Raw genomic sequence first — 11534 nt, 5'->3', positions numbered from 1 at the left:
TGGAAAAAATTACATGCCGGGGCAAATATAGATCATAACTCAAAACTTATTCATATTCAAAGTAATTTAAAAATTTAATAATTAATTTCAATGAAAAGTAAAAACATGTTGGAAAAAAAATGAAAACAACGTGCTCCCTTCATTTAAAAATATAAATTATTTTTTAAAAAATTGAATATTTAAAAATATAAAATATTTTTAATCTTTTGAGATATAATCATTGTCTTTTTTCAAACGTGCTCCTATTGATGGTGACTTTATAGTTATTATAGAGAAGTTAATAAAAATAAATATAAAATGATAGGGTTAGTTTAAAAGTAAATAAAAACTTTATTGGGATAATATTCAATTAAAAATGTCTTATATTTTTTAATAGAGAGAGTATATGTTTTAGATTATGAATAGAAAATACCTAGAACACTCATCTCGCCTAAATTTTTTAATTAAAAAAAGAAAATACTCCAAATATTTAAAAAAAATGAGAAGAGCAATTTAAATAAATGAAAAATTTTATTTTAAACTCAAATTATAAAGTACACCATAATATTAGCTTTCTACCTTCTCTACCTCTGCTTCGCTTCGTATTTTTTTTAATACAAGGCTATAATAAAGTATGCAAAGAAATTAAAATTTAGTCATCTTTAAAACTAAAAAGTTTTTATAATCTGGAGGCGAGTTATTAAAAAATATGCATCAAAATTATCATATGATATCTTGTGAATTTAAAGATGGATGTATTTATTTATTTTTTTGTAAATATGATTAAAAGTAATCATCAAGTCCCTCACAGTGAGATCTTTGATCTTCCTCATAATTTCATATAATAACTATTTTTTAAGGAATTGAATATTTAAAAACATAAGACATTTTAAATTTTTTAAGATATAATCATTATCCTTTTTTCAAACGTGACCTTATTGATGGTGACTTTATAATTATTATAGGGCAGTTAATAGGAATAAACATAAAAAGATAGAGTTAGTTTAAAAGTAAATAAAAACTTTATTGGGGTGATATTTGATTAAAAATACCTTACATTTTTTAACAGAGAGAATATATGTTTTAGATTATGAATAAAAAATACCTAGAACACTCAACTCGCCTAAATTTTTTAATTAAAAAAAGAAAAGACTCCAAATATTTAAAAAAAATGAGAAGAGCAATTTAAATAAATGAAAAATTTCATTTTAAACTCAAATTATAAAGTACACCATAATATTAGCTTTCTACCTTCTCTACCTCTTCTTCGCTTCGTATTTTTTTTAATACAAGGCTATAATAAAGTATGCAAAGAAATTAAAATTTAGTCATCTTTAAAACTAAAAAGTTTTTATAATTTGGAGGCGAGTTATTGAAAAATATGCATCAAAATTATCATATGATATCTTGTGAATTTAAAGATCGATGTATTTATTTGTTTCTTTGTAAATATGATTAAAAGTAACCATCAAGTCCCTCACAGTGAGATCTTTGATCTTCCTCATAATTTCATATAGTGGATGGCTTTCATAATAGGTGAAATCAATGATTGATAAGGCCTCTATCGAATCTAAATAAATATTAATTTTGCATAATTTCATATTCTAGCAAAGGTTAAGTCCTTTAAAAATTCACATGATATCGACTGTTGTGCTAGAGTGTTAGCCAAAATATTTAAAAAATACTTTAATCCAATCTCCCTTATCCTCTTTAATGATGTCTTCACGGACAACGGCACTATTAATGTTGACAAAATTGTTAATATCAAGTCTAGCCCATCCAAGTTCAAGAGAGTTCAATTTAAAATCATATCTAGTATCTCTTTTGCTCAAGTGATTAATTTTTGATAGAAGCTTCAAACCATTGATTATTTGTTAAGTGCCAAAGAAGGTAATATCGCTATCCAAGATCTCATTTTCATAGTATATTTTTTTATATCTAGCTTTTCAAATGTTCCAATAGACTTAGGCAAAAAGTCTTAGGTGGGGTTTTCTTTTTGTTCTCAAACTATTTATTTCATTCCTGGCATTTCAAATTATTCAATTTTGCATACCAAAAGAGAAAAAAATTAATTTTTGCAAGGTTAATCAATTTTTTCTAAACCTTTTAAGTTTTTTTATAATCTCGTAAAATATGAATAGAAGAATAAGTAGAGTTTCAAACAAAAAGGCAAGTATGATGTTGGGGAGCATTTCCAATAGCATATCTGTGGTTGGTTTGGAGGTAATCCCAAATAGCCTTCCAATTTTTTTTTTTTTCATGTGGGTCATTTTCAAATTTTAGACTAAATATTAAAGTGATTTTAGTTTTTATAAATCTCTGTAATCTTATAAGCAAATTTAATGAAAAAATTGTCATTAAAAAAAAGTTTTCAAAAAAGAACACCATCTTTACTTTGTTGATGAGGAAGTTACACGAGTTCAATTTGTCTAACCAGTCAAAGCGAAGGCAGTGGCTTAAAAGATTAAAATTGCGTTCTCCCGTGGAGTGAACCCTGCGCCACACTTGGTTTTCGTGTTGCCAGTCCCTTGCAATTAATGCTTTACCAAGATATACCTATTTATACTAAATAGAGGAGCTGTCCAAAATGTTATCCATTGCTCAAACTAAATGCTCATTTCTGGGAGAGGAAGAAATACATTTTACTTGCTCTCCAAAGTGCTTACATTTTAATAATATATATCTTTCTTTCTTTTTTTAACTCAAACTAATTATTATATTTTTTACATATATCAATCGTACATGAGAGAAGTTTCTGAATATTGCTGGCTAACAGTGGAATAATACTGTAAGTATGCAAAATTATCTGACAAAGAGTTCATTTTTGTTCTTAACAAATTAGTCAGTTCGATATATAACAAGGGGGAATATTTTATTTTCATTTAAAATTACCTTTTATTAGTATTGCCCATTCGGATATATTAAAAAATAAAAAATACTTTTCATTTACAATCATTTTTCGTTTCGTTTTTTATTCACTTAACTCCATGTGAATGCCAAGAAGTCAAGGACATCACACGTTTAACGCAAACATTGACTCTAAATCATTATAGCAGCTGATAAGTGGAATATCATGAATAACCCTTATCATCAATCAATATATTAATAATCATCAACAATCATTCATCAATTGTCATTAAATTAATAAATACTATAAAAATAAAATTAGATTTCTTGTTACTTTGTTTATTCAAATTCGTATGTCTTTTTATTTTCTAACTTTTTTTGTCCAAAATAAGAAAAAGATTTTAAACCCCCTTGCAAATAGTTTTAGAAATTTCAAAATGAGATGACATTGGATTCATCTTTGGACGCTTGTTTATCAAGTTTACGTTTAAAATGGCTGTCACTTTTAAAATTTGGGCCTGGGCCTTATCTGAGCTTGAATTGATGTGCAAATTTTTATTTGTTCCTGACAGGTTTTTCCGGAGTCCGGACACTAAACAAAATAGAATTAAAAAAAAAAATAGATACCAGGTTTTAATTAACTTTTAAAGCTGATCGTGCTTCGGCATCTAGGGAGGCAACAATGATCTCTGACGATGACGATGATGTTGATGATGTCTACTCCCATGGGATATCATATCAATCTTTCACTGCATATCAATCATAATTTACTTTAACCATATTTGTCTTTTTTTTTATAACCTGTATTTGTCCTTGAAATCACCAAAAAAAAATTTAATGTAATGAATGATAAGTTTTCACATGATTTAATTTCATTTCATTTACTTATTATAACACACTAATATTTGTCGATTATATTTATGGGTGAAAAATGTCACCTGGCAGGGTGAAACAACTCGCGGATGCTAGCTGGTTGACAACATTAAACACCAGTACGTATAATTACAAATAAAAGTGGGAGAGAAAATCATATGGAGATTTATTTTTATCTAACCTCGTTGTCTACAATCATTGCCCTATATTCAAGTAATTTTCTCGACCATGCTAAATAGAATTACAATTGATGATGTTTAATAAGATCATTACTGACTCAGACTTCTTGTTTTTTTTTTTTCCAAAAGCCAAAAAAACTTGATGGGCTTAGGCTAATCCGAAAATTAACCATAGATCTTCCATGTATGAACATCTCCATTTTTTACTTGCAGGCCTTGGCTATAATGAGAAAAAGGAAAATAGAAAAGAGAAAATTATAATAGAAAACAAGATGAAAAAAAAAAACTTTTTTCATCATTATTTTTCCCTTTTCTCTGATTTCTCCCTACAGACGAGGAAAACTAAAGGGAAGACTTTATGCCAGGGAAGAAAAAGGTCCCTTTAATTTTACTTTTCACCATATTTTTTTTTAAAATTTTCTTCCCATTCCAAACAAAAGGCAGAGTTAATTTGCTATCTTTGTTCATACATAGGTACTTCAATCAACAATTGTTATGTTGTTTACATGTTGGCATGTTACGTGTATTAATTTACATTATACATCTATTCTTCTTCATAATGTATCGATTATTCATGCAAATCTTTTATTTGCATGCTTGTCTCTTTCATACTTCTTAGTTTTATAGATATCATAAGAAATTTTTTAATGGACATGATGTATCATGTCATTCATAATTTATTCAATAAAATTACATCAATTCAATCAAATAAAATTTTATATTATTATTTTAAATTATTTTAACTTTATAATAAAATACCTATTTAATTTCTTACATTTTTTTTTATTATCATTAATATCAACAACAATTTCTATTGCATGCCAATTGAGTATCATGTTTTTATTATATAGATTATGGATGATATGGTGCACCAAGTTCACATCATCCAAGAATTTCTCAAATATCATATTACCTTGTTAATTGCAAGCTATTATTGACTTTGATTAAAAAAAAAAAAAAAACTGAAGTGCATTCACATCGCTTAAAGGACAAACAAATATTGTTCACTTTGAATTCTTTGACTACTTGACTGCCCCATCATATTTAGACTTGCTCCATTTAATTAATGCTCCAAGTTGAGTGTATTGATCTTCTCAAATTTTCTCAATTGTAATTTCTTCTTTTGGTAAGATAATTGAAATTAAACTCTGTCACCATCAAAATCAAACACCAAAAACCTTGGCGCCAACAATTAGTAAATACATTGGGTTCAGATTTAAAAAAATTAGGAGGTCAATTAAATTTAAAATTTATGACATGTTTGAAATTTTATTTATATAAAATATTTTTACAATGTAATTATCAATTTTTTTAAAAAAATATTAAAATATAAATATTTATGCATAATTATTATACATTTGATCACAATTTAAGTATTTCCAAACTAATATTTTAGGCCTACTTATAAGAAATAAGTTGAAGTTAAAATATATTTAAAAAACGAGTTATATTTTTTATGAAAGAGCAAAGTTTTTAAAATAAAATGATTACAACTTAAAAAAAAATCAAGGATATAAAAGAAGAAATAGGGAGCATCGCACAAAGAACCCTTAGAATGGATATATTTGCAAGTAAGGCCCAAATGATTTGATCTGTCTCTGCAAGCCTAAGGGTATCATTCAGAATTAAATTCTTTGCTGAAACAACCCAATTGCCCCTAGCATTTTTCCCCTCTCCCTTCTCCTTCATTGCTCTTCCTCCTCTATTTTCCTCTTTCGACGCTATTGGTGGGAGATCATTCGACCTAAGATCAGAATGATCAAAAGAAGAAGAATATAATAGAATTATACTGTGAACCATAATTGTTTAAGGTATTAAAAAAATGCAGAAAGTAGCTTTCATATGGCAATAAAATGTTAAGAAAGATACTTGAAAGTAAGTTATTAGGCAGATTGTGTTAAAGAGGTGAATTTATTGGTGGGACATTGTCCTCTTCCATCACTCTCTACCCTGCATCCTCTTCCATCATTCTTTACCCTTAAAAACTCTAGAATTATAATTATATTGCAGTATCTCAGTCTCAATTTCCTTAATGCTAAGAATCTAATTCTTTTTTTAACCACTTATAGATTCAAAAATCAAAAGCATAATTTTAGTGAAACTAAAATGAATCAGTTTTAAATTTGATGCCAGAATTAAGTTATTTTTATCAATGAGGAAAAGCAAAAGATGCATAAAGAAAGCTCTGGCAAACCTGAGTCAAGAAGTGCCTCCCAATTGGCATCATCTTCTTCGGCTTTCTCTTTCACTCTCATCATCTCCAACATTCTCTTTACCTTCTCTCTCCCTCTTTTGCTTCCCAACTTCTCCTCCTTCTTCAACTCGCTGTCGTAGCTCTCTAGGGTAGAACAAGAACCCAAATCAATGCTGCTCAACAATGCCGCCAAGCACTCCACTGCTTGCGCATCCAACATCACCTCTTGCCCATCCTCGTAAGATGCTAAATTGCATATTTTCTATGATCTCCCACCATCATTAGAAGAGAAAGATAGAGCAGGAGGAGCGATGAAGGAGCAAAGAGGAGGAAGAAAATGCCAGGGGCAATCAAGTCATTTCAAAAAGGAACTTGATTCCAAATGAGGCCCTTGGGCTTGCTGGGACAAATCAAAATCACTTGAGACTTATTTGCAACTATATCCATTCTAAGGGCCTTGAGTGCAATTCTCGCAAGAAATATCCTTGGACCGACACACACATGCAACAGGGAAAGATAAAAAGAAACACCAAATGAGGAAATTTAAAACGGCTAATGTAAAATGGGAGAATGGCAGTTAAATTTTAAAATAATAAATTAATATTAATTAAGTCTTCAATAAATTTTGTTATGAAATGAATTACAAATATTAATTCAAACAGTTATAAATAAAATTTTTTATTATAATCTAAAAGTTACATTTAATATTTAAATAATCATTTGTAATTAAAACTCCTTAATTTATAATAATTTAGATTGATATTTTTAGCTTATTTTTTTAAAAAAATTATTGAATCCTTAATTGATATCAATTAACTGATTTAGAACTTAACTGTCATTTTTTCATGTAAAATTCATAATGAGTTTGTATATTGGACCTTACAAAACGACGAAGCAAAAACGTAAACAACCAATAGAAAGAAACAAATAAAATGCAAAAAGGCATGAAGACCGTGTTTAGTTCCTAAAAAAATATTTTCTAAAAATGAAACCAAAAATGTTAAAAAGAAAGAAGTATGATACGTGTATTTTTCATTTCCCTTCTACAAAACAACTTGTTACAAACCAAACATTGCAAAACATTAATCGCATGTTTTTAATACATAAAAAATTGTACTTCAAGCTTTGTATCCCACAAATTTGCAGCAACTTCAAACGCAACTCGTGTAGTGTAGATGAAGAAGCAACTTGATTATTAGTACAACGAGTTGAAATGTGTTACTCGACCTTTTTTTAAGAAGTAGGAAGCATAATTAAGAAAAGCTCCCATAAGATCTCAATAATCACTGCCATGAAATACAAAAGCAACAATTGAAAAGAGCCAATTGCAATATTATGAAACTTGAAGACCGAAACAACAAGTAGCACATAGAAAACAAAAACTTGAAAGAAACAAATCATATGCAACCCAGCATGATACACCTCTAAGCGGTTGTAACTTGCAAGAAAGCTTGGAAGTTGATGAAACAATTGCAGTACAAGAAAGGTTAACCATGACTTATTTTGTACTAGACTCGTAGGTAGTACTAAAAAGAACTTCAATTCAATATCAATATATATTATAAATTTTGGTTACTATTGTGTGCCACTAGGCGAGAGGGTTAGGTGATAAGAACAGAATTTTATGTTCTTGACATTTACTTTCGTTTGGATGGGGTAAATGAAGAGGAAGAACAATTATGAGAGAGAATTTTTAAAAATTGTAAAAAAAAAAAATACTGTTTTTCCCAATTTCTTCTTCTAATTTTCTCTATTCATTATTTTCTATCCATGTTTTCCTCCATCCAAACCAAGCCTTAAGTTTTTGAGGGTCACCATTGGAAATTCCAGTAAGTTGAAGTCCTTAAGGGTACTAGAAAAAAAAAAAAACAGTTTTCTGGAAGTGGGGTTGTTGAAGTCAATGAAAAAGAATATACCGTGTAAAGAAAAGCAGAGGAAGAAAGTGCCAAAAGGTGTGTTTCTTGCAGAGTATAGTCACCAGCTAATAGCATTTGGCCACATGACCACTTCTCCAACTCAACGCACGTTCTCGTACGGTATATTGCACCCTCCATAACTTTACAGCTCTGTTACCCACATATGTCGCCCCCTAATTTGCCACTTCCTCTTTATTTACCCAATCTCTTCCTTTGGAAACAATGTTCATCTCAATTTTAAATACCAACGTGTCATTACAAAATTAGCCCACCATCCCATAATTAATTGAAAAATATTTAGATAAATTGAATATACTACATCATTTATAATTTATTTAATTAAAATATTATAAATCATTTAAATAAAATTTTATATAACATTTTTAAATTAATTTTAATTTTATAACAAAATGTATATTTAATTTTTTACATTTTCTTTCTCTACTACTATTAATATCAAAATTAATTATATTTAATATTATATAAATATTATATTTTTATTAGACAAATTACAAATGATGTAGTCTACCCAATCTATTTAAGTATATTTTTCTAATTAATTATTTTTTTCTTAATTTCAATTTGGATTTCCCACCTTGATTGTTAATATTTGATTTTTTTGTTAATTTAAAATTTATTTTTTTAAAAGGAAAAACTTGATTGACATATTATTTTTGTTAGAATTAATTCTTAGATAAAAAAGTAAAAAAGAAAAAAGCTATTTACATTTCATCAAAAATGATCTACAATACTTCTGAAAATTTTTCACAGAATTTGATTTTTATTATTTTAAAATAAAACAAATGTTAGGTATTTGGATAAAAATTGATATATTAAAATTAATTTAATGTTAGATGTTACTTATTTATCTTCAAAACTAATAAGTAATAATAATGACATGTTAAATTAAATTAAAAATAAGTGAAACGTTTCACTTGGGGCTTTCTTAGCGTGTAACGCTTGGTTCATTCTTAAATCTTTAACCCTCTCTCCTTATCACACTCTCTCTCCCTGCGCAGAGCCTTGCGCGAATTTTCTGCTACTTTCACCCGTTTGCTTTCCTTCCTCTCTCCTCCTTCACATATACGGAACTGCTCTGCTGGACTCGCCCACCACTCGCGGACTGAACCCACAGACTACGGCAAATTTAGAATCAAAGCTTCTTCGTCTTCAACCCAAATTTCACAGATATTTCCGCGCAATTTTGCTGAGATTGGCGAGAATGGGAGCTGGCGACTACTACAAAATTCTCAAGGTGAATCGTACTGCGACCGATGAGGAGCTCAAGAAGGCGTACAAGAGATTGGCCATGAAATGGCATCCGGATAAGAATCATCATCAATCAGACAAGAAAGAGGACGCTGAGGCAAAATTCAAGCAGATATCCGAGGCTTATGATGTTCTCAGCGACCCCAAGAAGCGTCAGATCTATGATTTTTACGGTCACTATCCACTCAATTCTAGTCGGGTTGCTAGGAAAGACGGTGAGAATGAGGAAAGTGCGAGCCAGAAGGACAAGAAGGTCGGGGCGATTGAGAGTAAATTGGCTTTTAGCCTTGAGGAACTTTACAATGGTTGCAAAAGGAAGATGAAAGTCTCGAGGAACGTTCCTGATGAATTTGGGTAATCAGTATCTTCCATTTCTCTTTCATGCATTTTTGGTACTTCTAATTTTGTTCTTATAAGCATGCATTATTCTGCGTTGGTTGTGGATTGGTTTGTGCATTTACTCATTCATCCTGGAGATTGAAAGGCCTTTGAAATTCAATTGTGCAGGATATAAGGCGAAAAACAAGTTGTGCTGTCATTTCTAAACTGTCATTTACAGAAATTAAACTGCTAAAATTGAATCACGCCGTGTTTTTTTTACTTCATGATCCTTCTCTGTGTCTAAAGTTCGGTTTCCCCCCCAAAAAAAAAAAATTGTCTTGTAATCATGATTACAGCTAATAACTCTAGGATAATTAAATTTATTCCATTCTAGTTCCTTGCCGACGTTTTTTAAATATCACTGCTACGCTCCCAAGATGCTGTTTTGGCGTTTTTCGTTTTTGGCCTTACACTAACATCATAAAAAAACGAATCACAACCAGAGATGCTGAATTGGCACTGATCACGCACACTTGTTCATATTTGCATGCATACACGTGAATCGACATGTGGAGAGAGGAAGGTCTTTAAGTAACCTAATTGCCTTAGGGATTTGTGTTAGTCCGTTGGCCTGGCCCTCCTGATGTGTCTGTTTAGCGTAACAAATGAAGTCAAAGTTGCATGAATTTTTTTTCTGGCTTATAATAATCTCCAGATCCTTCACTTGAGTTTCAGGCATATTTAGATATTTACCAACCGAACTGATTATCTGAATCAACTCTGTATGAAAATGAGGACAACTTCCTTTGGTATGTATTACAAGATTTTTCGGTAAGAACATAAAGTAGAATTCAGCATACTATCAACTGTTTGACTGTTTCAATAAGAGTTCTTCCACATCATAATGGCAAATCTAAAACCACTGAATCTTAAGTTCATTCTTTCCCTCTACATGCATATGTAGATGCGCCCGTAACACTTGCGCTATCGTCTGTTTCCTTTTCTACTCTTGTAAAGAGGCTTTACAAGGTATCCCGATTTTTTTTTTTTTTTTTGCAGCAAGCTAAACACGGTTGAAGAAATCTTAAAGATTTATATAAAACCTGGCTGGAAGAAGGGCACAAAAATAACTTTTCCTGGGAAAGGCCACCAAGAACCAGGAAGTGAACCAGCAGATCTAATCTTCGTCGTCGATGAGAAACCTCATGCTTTTTTCACGAGGGAAGGAAATGATTTGGTGATCATCCAGAAGATATTACTTATCGAGGCTCTCGTTGGAAAGACTCTGAATCTGAAAACATTGGATGGAAGAGACCTTACGATTCAAGTGAAGGATATTGTTGAACCAGGCTACGAGCTGGTGGTCCAAAATGAAGGGATGCCCATTTCAAAGGAACCAGGCAAGAAGGGGAACCTAAGAATTAAGTTTGATGTCATGTTTCCTTCAAGGCTGACCATACAACAAAAGTATGAAGTGAAAAGGATTCTGAGTGACGCCGATAACTAATTTCAGTCTGTTTTCTAATGGTTGTGTCTCTCCGTTAACACTGAGTGGCATGAAAGGTCAGTTAACACTGTAAATATGTAATTCCACAGTTAGATATGAAAGTTGTGCATAGAACAAATAAACCAAGCATGTATGCTACCTTTTCCGCAGCATGTTATTGCTTGTGGAATTAGTGTTTGCTTCTTCGAGACTCAAGTTTTGTTCTTATCAATATAATATATTATTATTAGTTTCTCATCGGCCGTTCTGGAGAAATTAAAGAAATGTATTAAATAATCAAAGATGGGGAGAATCTGTGCATACTGGTTTCGCTTCATTGACCTGTCGGGATGATGTTGCCTTTTAATGATATTCTTTTCTGGATGTTTATTCTTCTTTTTTTTCCTTTCCTTTTTTTCTTTTTTTTTTTTTATTGGGGGGGTGTTTTGAGGGATAGGGGGAGGAACATA

The 11534-nt window shown here is 30.5% G+C and overlaps 1 protein-coding gene across 1 annotated transcript; it reads left to right on the top strand.

The window, feature by feature from the left end:
- Window positions 1-8976: 8976 nt before the first annotated feature.
- Window positions 8977-11322, top strand: LOC129311065 (uncharacterized). Its single transcript, XM_054953030.1, has 2 exons — window positions 8977-9611; window positions 10638-11322. The coding sequence occupies exons 1-2, from the start codon at window positions 9211-9213 to the stop codon at window positions 11083-11085; spliced, it is 849 nt and encodes a 282-aa protein (XP_054809005.1). The 5' UTR covers window positions 8977-9210; the 3' UTR covers window positions 11086-11322.
- The last annotated feature ends 212 nt before the right edge of the window (window positions 11323-11534 follow it).

Source organism: Prosopis cineraria, unplaced genomic scaffold (genome assembly GCF_029017545.1).
Source record: "Prosopis cineraria cultivar Desert tree isolate PC_DT_omini unplaced genomic scaffold, ASM2901754v1 PC5, whole genome shotgun sequence".
Lineage (NCBI taxonomy): Eukaryota > Viridiplantae > Streptophyta > Magnoliopsida > Fabales > Fabaceae > Prosopis > Prosopis cineraria.
Note: the sequence above shows the minus strand (reverse complement) of the source record. Positions and strands in the feature narration are given on the sequence as shown.